We start from the raw sequence: 11,755 nt of genomic DNA, 5'->3' as shown, positions 1-11,755 counted from the left end.
AGCATATGTTGGTGGAAAAGGCTGCTGTTTTGTGTGGAATCTTTATCTTTCAGTAAGTTTTTAAGGTGTGCTTTCAGCTTTAAAAGAAGGAACTTGCCATATAATAGATACACATACCATTTTGAAATAGAATGAAGACCAAAGGCACATACAAACAAGAATCTCTTAATTACCTGCACTAAGAGATGTGTGATTCTTGAGCTTCATGAAGTGGCTTCATGAACTTATCATTAAAGAAAAAGCAATCGTGCCCAGTTTGATTAAAGTTTGCTTGGAAAGTTAAGTGAATTCAGTGGCAATGGCACAGTCCATTTTACCCTAAAGGCCTGCTTTAGAAGGATTTTCTGTTTAGATAGTGTTTATTGGTTCTGAAGAGTTATCTTTATTGCTTTCTGATAGCTTATCTTTTATTTTGTCCCACCCTCATGCTGCCTACCAAGGCCTATTGATTATTATGACTAATCAATGTGAGCCTTCTCTCTGCTGGTGTCCTTAGCTACACTGCGGCTGTCAGGTGCTCTCCATCTGAAATTAGTCAGTGTCTTGCCCAAGGACACTTTCACATGTGGACTGCAGGCACTGAGATTCGAACCTTCAACCTTTCAGTTGGGAAGCGACTGCTCTACCCACCGCACTGTCGCCTTCCCCAGTGGAATCTCTTGTCAGAATTATTTGTTGTCATTTGAGTTTGTGGCCAGATGCAACTAATTTTGAGGTTTGCTTCACCCTGGAGAACTGGCTTAGAGTGTCTGTATTTTGGTATCACTGTAGCAAAAAGTCTAAGCTCTTTAAGCACTGGACAGTGAACTTGTCATGCTATTTAAAAAAAAGAGCTTAATTAATCAATGCAATGTTTACAGCCACTTGGAGACAGCACAATAAAACACAACACTTAAACACTTAAAAGTGAACAGTTAATTATTTACACATCACATTGCTACAGACAATTATTTATGCATCACATTGCTACAGACAGAGTAAAATTAAAAATATCATGTCATCATGTTTGTGCCCACATGAAATATGTGACTCCAAGATTTAGCTCTAGATCTTGCTCTTGAGATTGAGCAAGCCATTTCACTTGGTCACAGTTTCATTACCTGAACACAATGTTTTTTCATATCATGAAATAATTTGATGAATTGTTAATATAAATGTTGCAGATGCTGGGGAGCATAATATGATTTGCAACCATTTTTTTTCTTCACTCTAACACTTTAACAAAAATCAGATAGCCTACAAATTGCTACTGGTTCTTACTGTCATTTGTCTTTTTAACCCTAAAAAGGGCTCAAATTACTAAAAGGCACCATCTGGTGGCCTGTACCTGATTCATTTAATGAGGTGTGAAACGCACCACTACTTATCAGATGCACTGTATTAATGCCTCTGTTTTCTCTACAAACTCCTCAAAACAATGTCTAGTTCTGTAGTCTGGTGCTCACCAGCTCATCACTGACCCTGGCTGTTGGGAAGGTTGCATGAAGTTTAGATTGTGAGTTTTGGTGTTAAACCAAAAATGTCAGATGAAAGATGTTTAAATGCTTTGTAGAGCTTTTTTTTCTCTTGCAGGGTTGGTGTGCTCTGTGGGCTAAACATTCTTGTGACAAACATCCATGTAAATGAATGACACTTTATTACAGACTCAAGGTCCAGGTTCAGAAACTAATAAAAGCAATAAAAGAACAGTTTAAAATGAAACAATAAAAACAGAAAATACATAAAAATGAGAACAAAAGAACACCCATAAAACTACTGCCCCTTTAAAAGGCAGGCATACCAGTGTTTCCAGAGAATAGAAGTAAAACGCATGCCACTGTGTGCAACATTAGTCAACAATAAAATATGATTTTCTGAACAATTCAAGCGACAAATAAATTTAAACATCAGGTTTCTTAAAACAGAGGAAAATGTACTAATTCGAGATGACACGAAAAATTCGCTAGCACTCGTCCATCTAGGCTTTTTCAATAATATCCTTAGGGCGTCATTGTAAGCTACTGACAGTTTCCGAAGACTGCCCTTTTTATAATTACACCACAGATGGGCAGTGTACAAGGAAGTACAATACGCTTTAAACAAAGCCAGTTTTACTCCCACCGAGCATGCACCAAATTTCCGCCAGTACATTAGCTTGTACATACAACATACGGCACTGCCGATATATATCCCCGTCATCAGACAAACAATCATTAATGACATGACCCAAATACTTAACTTCACTGCACACAGTTAAAATATTATCAGATAACTTAAAAGAAGGAAATACAAGGGACCTGTCCTCTTTTATACGGCATATCATAATGACACTTTTGACAGCATTGTTTTTTGTTTTGCATACAGTGACTTTAAAAATGCTCAACAGTTTTTACTTTCAAATCACTCAGTCTGCTCAGCTGAAACTGTACAATTCTTTCCATGAGAGCAAACCAGGAATGTGTGAATGATATTGTTTACCACCCTAAGCCAATTTTCCACATCATAGCTTTTCAATAAAGTAATATTGATTAGAACAACTTAAAATGGCAACGCTACTAAAGGAAAGAGAATTGTAATAGAAGACTTTGATGAAAGATAAAACAGAAATGAATGAAATGAAATATATCATATATATAGTATTTGAAGGCAAAACATCAGATTAGTGATGTTACAAAAATAAAGAGGTGTATTGATTATAGCATTATTGTCTGTGGCTCATCCTTGATAAAGTGGCGTAATGTATGACTGCAGGTGTTGCCTTTTTGTAATTAATAGTTTTATAATTGGATAAATTAATGAGCTGGCAGATGAAAAATGGGAACAGGCATGTGAGGAAAGCAGTTGTCTCCCAGGAAGAGACCAATTTGAACTTGTGTAATGAAGAAAAACTTAACTAAATCACTGGCTCCCTCCCTCCATCTGCTTCTATTCGAGTTGCTGTTGTTCTCCAGGGCCCAAGTCACTGCAGTTGCTCTCAGTTTACAGTGCAAACAGTAACAGCTGATAGAGATTTTTCATTGCAGAGATAAATAGAATCAGTGTAATCCCATTCTGCTGTCTGATCAGATAGGAAGTCTAATTCCTGTCTTGTCTCTTCCATTTCACAGGTTCTCAAGAATCTCAGAGTCTACTGATGCAGCCATGGGCCGATCATTGGGTCTTTGAGCGCAACCTTCCTTCCTCTCCTCCTCCAACACGTTCTTTTCTTCTTCCCCCTCTTCCCTAGCCCTTTATAGCTGGAAGTTGAATCCTCCAGAAACTAGTCATCAGCCTAAAATAGCTTGTCCTTTCCTTCATCTGCAAATCATGACAAGCATTGTTTATCAGATTCCTATGCCTGGCCAGTCAAGGTGGCCTCTCCCAGTGCTCCTCTTGTATTTTGCCCCTGTATTGCTAATGGAGAGCCGGTGTCATGCAGCCCCCTCGGGACCGGAGTCTGACTCCTGCTCCACCTTAGTCCAGAGCCGCTTCTTTGGCTTCTTCCTGTCATCATCAGTGTTCCCCACAGTGCCTTGTTCCTGGACCCTCCAGAACCCTGATCCACGCCGCTACACCATCTTTATTAAGGTGACCAAACCTACAGATGACTGCGTGCCATCACAGCTACACACTTTCCAATATGACTCCTTCCTAGAAACTACACACACCTACCTGGGCATGGAGAGCTTTGATGAGGTGGTGAGTTTGTGTGACACCTCTGCCCCAGTGGCCTTCCTGGAGGCTGGAAAGCAGTTCCTCCAAATGAGGAAAGGACCTCCTCGGGTGGGCAAAGCTGTCACAAACAGTGATGGGGATTTCAAAACAGAGTACCTGGTGGTGGGGAAACGCAACCCCAGTATGGCGGCCTGTCAGATGCTCTGCCAGTGGCTGGAGGATTGTTTGGCCTCCAGCACATCTAACAGGCCCTGCGGTATTATGCAGACTCCATGTTTGTGCTGGGACCCACCACCGCAACTCAGTGAGGGAGACAGCTGTTATCTCAATGGAGTTTACCTGGAAAACTGTTTATCCAGTGTGAAAGAGAGTGGAAAAGATGCAGAGCTAAATGGTGAGTAGAAAATATTTTGCAGTTGTTTAACTAAAAAAACCTGGACACACTTTCCCACTGAACTGAATGAAAATGTGTGTAAGTGTTAATTATCTCTGCTTGTCTGTAAAACAATAGGGACAGACAAACCATGCTTCCAATGGGCAAACTAGACTTGTTTTTGTTGAGGTTATTAAAAGGCCTTGGAAAATGTGTCTGATTTGTGAAAAGTTAGGATAACTGTGTGACACTGGAACAAAAGCTTTGAATGAGGAAGAAAGAGGAACAGAAAGAGACAAATGTAAGGTTTACGGTTTCATTTGATGGAAGCGAGCTCTGTGACCTTGGACAGTCAGCACTATATTCTGGCCCTCTGTGGTCCTGGGAGGGACACTCAATCGGCCTGTGGAAACAGAGGAGAATCAAGTGCTGATATTGGATAGCTTTGGGGATGCTCAGAGCAGGGGGCTGGGAGAGGGGTATTGATGTCAAAAGAGACAAAGGAGGAAGCTAGAAGAAAAGAGGCAGACATGTGATGGGATAAGGGACTGTGGCTTGAAGTTTAATTGCCTGCTCCTTGATCCCAACCCCCCCCCCCCCTTTCCCTTAGCAGACAGGATGTGGCCTGACATCTCTATCCTGGCTTCTTCTTGGCTGTGGTCAGAGGGGAGGGACATTTCCCAGCTCTGCTTTCCACCATCTATCTCTACCTCCTTCCTCTAATCCTCAGTCATTTCCCTTAATCAGCCTGTGGTCTTATTCCCTTGGTCCTCCTCCTCCTCCTCCTCCTCTCTTGAGCCACTGTCACTGCTTTCCCATCTTTTCCTCCCTTGGCTGATAGTGGGCCGATACTGAACCAGTTGTGGAAAGCCAACCAAGCTGACTAGATACTGTAGTGGGTATCTCCTGCCTTATCCCTCCTCCAGTCTCTAGGGCAGCTAAGATCCCCTAGCTGCCCCAGCCTCCACTCCATTAGTTATTGTACTTATGTAATCCCACTTATGGTGCTCAGCAGCGGGGTGTGGGCTGTTTGTGCCTAAGGTGTGAAAAAACAGAAGAAGAAATATACCATCCGCTGTTGGCTTATGCAGCGATGGAAATAGAAAGATGCATTATAGCTTTTCTTGTGTGAATTAGCCCACGTGGGCAAAGCGGCTCCTACATGATAATCTCAAGTTCAGACTGAGTGAATGGATGTGGAACCCCATGATGAGCTCAAATGGAAGAGGCAAGCGGTATGTGAATATTTGGTTGGACAGGTGACTGGATGGATCGAATCGGTGGATGAAGATAAAGAGTCTGATTAGATGTAATGGATTCTGTGTGGAAATAGGTCAGGGAGCCAAGTGGTTATGGCCCGCTGTGCAGCAAAGAAGGGGAATAGAGGGGTGATAGTTGTGAATGATGAATGAAGGAAAGATAATAGATGCATAGATGAGAGGGAACAAATTGGCAGATCAAAATAAAGAAGAGTTCAGAGGCTGACAGAGTTGAGAGGGGGAGTTGTCTGATGTGGCCTTGATGAGGATAGATAGTTGCTGCTTTGGTCAGGCAATATGCAGCCGGACCTGTTTGGTCTCAGCACATTCAGTAATAGGGGAGCTCTTAGATTATTGTCTGTCTCCCAGCTGTCTTCACTCCCCTTCAAGGTCCCACCAACAGCTGATGGAGGGGTGAGACCAATTCTGTTCCTGTCCAGCTGATGGGGGCTACATGTGGCTCTTTACTGTACATGTAGTGTTGGAGCTTTACCTTAAACAGTGATTTATTTGCCATAAAAATCCTTACCTTTACTGCAGAAAGTAAAAACTGGCATTCAAATAAAAAAAGTAGTAGTAGAACAGAGGTTTTCACAAACACACCCTATATCAGCAATTTTATCTGGTATAGCAGGGGAGTTGCTTTGTTTCAGCCTAGTAGCAAGTAAAGCCATGGAAACCTAACATTTTTCATGATCACAGAAATATGGTGACTTGGTGAGATATTCCTCTGTGACAGTGTACAACAGCTAGAACAGCTGTGCCAATGTCATCCCTGTTTGTCCTCACTGTGTTGCGATGTGTCGCATGGATGTAGCTAGCTGGGTAGGAAGATCATATCTCACCTCTTAAACGCCACAGTGAAGCTCTGATTGGCATAGGAATAATATAATAATCATGAACATGACCCATTTCACAGAGAGAGTGTATGGCTTCACAAGCTGTCATTTTACATTCTTTCAGTTCCTTACAGGAGCTGTAATGATTAAATGCTAATCTGTTAATCATGGTTATGCAGTTAATTGTTTTGGTGTATCTCAATTTATATAAGATTAAATGTGCAAAGCTAAGGTGGCAATATTTGTGCAACTTTTTTACCCCCCTATAGCAGGGGTAGCCATGTGTCTATATGGGGTACATGATCAAATGAATATATTGACTAACAAATTGGTGGGGAGTCAATAGGATAAGTGTGTGTGTGTTTTAAATCAGGATCAGTAATGTTTCAATTAAGAGTCTCAATGTCCCTGAATAGGAGGAATTCTGGGAGACATAAAAGCAAATATCCTAGAAAGTTCATTTCAGCACAAACACATTTGCAATGAGCTGCTTCAGTTAGTTAATATAAAAATGAATAATAATCTTGCCTTTCTGCAGTAATTACAGCTAATGAGCAGGACACCATGTTTCACACATCCACAGTTTACTGTGTGAACACAGCTCCTGTGTTGTGTGAGAAATATTTAACCTTTAATTTCCCCAGAAATACTGCCCATGAAATTCCATTTTGGTAGACCTTCAATGATGCGTGTTGTGCATGTGTGGATGTGGGGTGATTTGTGTCACGACGTGCAGCATGGAGCAGGAAAGGATTAATTTCTTAGTCCTCGGTGGACAGCAGGGGAGGCAGTGACTGATTACAGGGTGGATCAGAGAGATGTGTGGAGATGAGAAGGCTTATGACTCAGTCTAAACAAAAGAAGCACTATTGTGATAACTTTAAGAAAACACCAGAAATGATCAAAAGCAAGTATACTGAAATTATATAAAGGAGGACAGACACAACCTACCCACAATGCTGTGGGATCATCTGGGTTGTGACCATGACTGCAAATCACTTTCAATTTTGCAGTCATTTTAAGTGGGAATTATTAATAAAGAAAAAAAGCTTTAAAAGAACCAAAGTATCACAGACTGAAAGCACTTTACATGGAGCCACAAAGAGACGGCTCAGTTATTAGCAGTGTTGCCTCACAGCAAGAAGGTCCTAGGTTTGAAACTGGCTTTGCTTCTATGGGGGCTTTCTGTGTGGAATTTACATGTTCTTTACACACGCTATTCTACATACAAACTGGGTGAAGAGAGTGCTGTAGTAGCAAGTCCTAAAACAAGGAACTGGTTTAGCTGTCAGGAATGGTGCGTAAAGCTGCTGATGATGTTGATGGTGAACTCTATTATAATGCCAGATGAGGTTAAGTAGAAAACAATCTTACTGGTCAAACACAATACAATGCTGGAATCCAGAAAACACACTCAGGTCGATAATACAGTCCAGGGTCAGAGCCAGCAAAGGTACACAGCCGAGGCATCCACAAAGACTGGTCAGAAGGGGAAGTCCAGAGGTCGAAACACAGTACACAATCAGAAGCAGGGGGGTAAGGCAGTAATTGGTGTGGTCAAAAAGCAGTCCAAGGTCAGAGCTGGAGTAACAGGTACCATGAAAATGCTGGAAAGTCGGCGAGAGCGCTGTGCCTTAACCACTTCCCTGCTATAATAATCCAAAAGCCTATGGAAAAATCCCATTGGCTTTGTGTCGACTTCTGGGTTGGCCTACAAAAATACATTATACCTATGGCACTCTACTAAAAACCACATGCTGCAACTGCACATTGCTGCAGATGTGAATGTGTACGTGATATCAAATACAGTATTATATCAGTGGCCGAATCTACCCAAGTTTGCATTTATTCACGGAATACACCATAAAACACCCACACTTCAATAGCTCCTCCAAATGTGGTCAAGGAATGTTTATTCTTTTTTTCATGAATGTCCATTACATCCCTCACTCTCCTCCAATCTATTGTCCACTCAGGTCGATTTGTAATGGTATCTTCATGCGGTTGTCATAAAATCAGAAAAAAAATCAGGTGACTACATTGTATCTACCAAGTATTTGTGTTCAGTTACTCAGCAATCACTAGTCATTAACTCATTAACTACACCAGTTACTCAAGGGCATATGGATGCTATTGCACACTATTACTCAAAAGGTGTCACACAATTACTAATACCACACTACTTGCCCAGTGTCTGTCATGTGGTGAAATAAAACTTGGCTTTTAGTCAGACACTTTATAGTACATGAAGGAATTGACCAGCACCTCCCCTCCAGCTCTTAATGTATTTTTCTAAGTGGACTGGTGGTTTGATAGGCCGTCTGGGGTGTACCTTGCCTCTGGCCCCATGAATGCTGGAATAGAATGCAGGATAAGCGGATAAAGAGAATGAGGGTTGGAGGGAACTCTCTCTACTGTCTGTCTGTTTTGCTGATCATGGTTCTCTGAAGACTGTTTTTGATTGTTACTGGTGCTTGAAGAAACAAAGGTGATTGTGTTTTGTTTGCCTTTGACAAGAACTGTCTTTTTGCACTCTGGGGTATATGAACCACTGAATATTCATTTTCTCTGTTTTTTCAGAGCTTTCTTCTTGTTTCTTCCAGTTTTCTCAAATCCTAATTCCTGGCTTGAAGTGGAGTGTTACACTTCCAGCAGTAACAGTGACGCTAGGATATCCCTATTTAGTGGCATTCATTTGAATCCGTCTTTGCAGAGCAGGTTGGTTTGTTGCGTTAGTTGCTTTGAGAGTTAGTAGTGTTGTACCAGATTGTGTATTTAGTGGAGAATCACTGTAGATAGAGAGATAGATCAATAGATAGCTAGACAGTAAGTTACATAGAGAAATAGATAAATTAGTTACATAGTTAAATAATGGTCCTAAATAACGTTAGATATAGATATATTACATATATAGATATATTGCATATATAGTTACCCAAACCCCTATGAATTATCCAAGCATTTCCTGTGTACCCCAGCCTCATCTGTGCCAGGTGAACGGGTTTTTTCCAAGGCTGGGGAAATACAGTAGTCTGTAAAAGGAGAAACCACTTGTGTCTGAAAACTGTGTATATACTGTTATTTCTTAATAAAAACTCATAAACAGTTACACAACCACACCCACTGCCCTGTTCTTCAAGCACACCTTCTTTACCCACATACCCATGAACCTCTTTACCAATGAACCCCAAAACAAACTTTGCCAAAGTCCATACTATAATCTTTATTTGCACCAGTCCCATGTGAAAATGACATCTGTCTGAATTTGTAGACCACATCTCATGAATGTAGCAGCACCATTTAAATGTTTCATAACACAAAATATAAGTGAAGAGTATATAGGGTTACAATCAGATGTGCCACATAAGAAACATGGTCTTCAACCTGTGTCCATGTTTATTTTATATTTTATTGTGTCAGCTTGAAACCATACAACCATGTAGTGTAGTCAAACAGGAATGTGCATGGCGAATCAAATCCCAAACAATCCATGAAGCAATAAGCGACACATCTTGACTGCACTTCAATTTCTTGAGCACTAGATGTCCTACTCGAGCACTGTGTCATTGAAGCCTTGAGTAATGAACCATTTGTGTGAACACTGTGTCAAAGCTTCAACAAAGCCTCATCGGCCATCACTAGAGGCAGCATCAAACTTACAAAAGTACATGATCAAGCGGGGTGTGGCAAACGGAGATATTAAGCAGAGGACAGGGGCAACAAGGCGTGGAGACAAAATGAACCAGCAACTAGACTCAGGGAAGGGTTGAGGATATACAGACAGGAGACCAGAGGATAATGAGCAGCAGGTGGAAACCATGAATGGTGATTGTGAACCGGGGTAAAGCTAGAGCAGGTAAGCTGACATAAGACAGGAAGTCTAACCAAAAATAAAAGCACAAAACAGGAAGCAAGACACAAACCACAACACATACAGACTATGATGGAAGGGCAAATAAATAATAAAGGACCAGATGGATCCAAAGTCCAAAAAGTGTGCATGCAGAAAGAAGAAATACCTGTAAACCCTCCTGACTTGCACTTTTTTTGAGCTGCTGGTGAGGATGACGAATGTGAGTGTTGCATCTCTCCTTGCAAGCCTCTGCGTGGTTGGACCACATTATTGCTAAACTAAGGGATTTCCAACCCACCTCCATAACAAGCACTGAGCAATCCTAAAGCAAGTCTAATGCATTAGCTTCTCTTTGCACTCATATACATGAAGTGTAAGAGGGAGACAATGCACAGCTATATGCACACACATACAGTACACACTATATACAGCACTCGCACACATACATGGTGACGTTCCACACAAGAAAATGGCACATACACTGGTGCAACCACACACTGGTCCCTTGTGACTGGGTGTAGGTGGCTAACTGAGGGAGAGAATAAAACTGATTTTGCGTGTGTGAGCATGTGTAGAGAGCAAGGTGTGGTGCTAACCACAGGGGGCGTAGTGTGGGCTGGAAAAAACTGAAGAGAGATGGCAGTGAGATGCTCCATGCTGGTGTAGAGGTCACTCCACCTGCAGGGAGCCTGTTTGGCAAGTTTTCATTCGGAGCCTTTTCTTTTGGAATGGAGAGAAAACCATTAGTTGTCATGTACAGTTATACTTGTGATCATGACATGTGCACCTCATTTGGAGTTAGTGAGAATGGTGGCTGTGATTACAAAGTTATTTATTTCCAAGCCAAATTAATATGACAGTTACAATGATATATTCAATGAAACAATAGGAGGAAAAAGGTTCTGACATGTGCACTATATCAAGACCTGTACTGTGGGTAAACTTTTAAAAAGATGGACCTGTTCTGACCATTTGGTATCATTACTGCTTTACTTTCTGTTAAAGGAACTGTTTGATCTGCATATACTGCTGCTGTAGCTACTGTACAACAGAAGGTGACAGTTATAAGCATAAAACCAGTAGAAGCTACTGACAGCCTGCAGACTGTGTGTTGTCATGTCAGCAATGGTCACATTCATTCTTTATGCTCTATTTAAATTGGTAAAAGACATCCAGTCCAGTGAGAGATTTATATGTACAGGTGAATTGCTCATTAATATGTACTATTATATGTGCATATGATGATTAGGTATTTCATTAGCTGGGACCCACCTTTACTAGTAGTGATTAATGGTGACTGCTTGTGTATACTGTATACTCATGCACTTGGGTAAAGTTAAGGATATCCACACTGCTCTTGGACACTGGCAGACCCCACACAGGGATATAGGGAATTTAAGGGCTTTATTTGAGTCAGGTCCTGCTTACGAATTTCAGATAACTACATTATCTCCATTCATTTGAATTTATCCATGAATTTTAATCTGTCTTCATTTAACACCAACTTAGGTTTAAATGAGACTGAACAACATCAAAGGCTGACTGCAGGAAGTCAATCATTTGTACTACTGAAAGGGATGAACAATTGATAATTTTAAAATCTGCATAAAATGGAATGCAGCATTTCATAAATTATCACAAATATTATTTTAATGGTCCCAGTATGGAACCCTGTGGTATGCCTTTTAATACAGAGTGGAAGAAATATATAAACACAGCAAAATGGACAAAAAAAACACAAAATTCAAAGAAGCCAACCTAGAGCTTGATAACAGCACATTAAGTTTGTTCAGTTTTA

General features: G+C 41.0%; 1 protein-coding gene across 1 annotated transcript in view; it reads left to right on the top strand.

Moving 5' to 3' along the window:
• The window catches only part of adgrb1a (adhesion G protein-coupled receptor B1a), a 291,715-nt gene that overhangs the window by 77,706 nt on the left and 202,254 nt on the right, over positions 1-11,755 (top strand). The window contains exon 2 of the mRNA XM_020623885.1: positions 3,087-4,027. Coding sequence (XP_020479541.1) covers positions 3,286-4,027 — 742 coding nt within the window. The 5' untranslated portion in view covers positions 3,087-3,285. The remainder of the gene's footprint in view (positions 1-3,086; positions 4,028-11,755) is intronic.

Source organism: Monopterus albus, unplaced genomic scaffold (genome assembly GCF_001952655.1).
Source record: "Monopterus albus unplaced genomic scaffold, M_albus_1.0 scaffold314.1, whole genome shotgun sequence".
Taxonomy (NCBI): domain Eukaryota; kingdom Metazoa; phylum Chordata; class Actinopteri; order Synbranchiformes; family Synbranchidae; genus Monopterus; species Monopterus albus.
The sequence above is the reverse complement of the archived record's forward strand: the minus strand, read 5'-3'. Positions and strand labels throughout refer to the sequence as shown.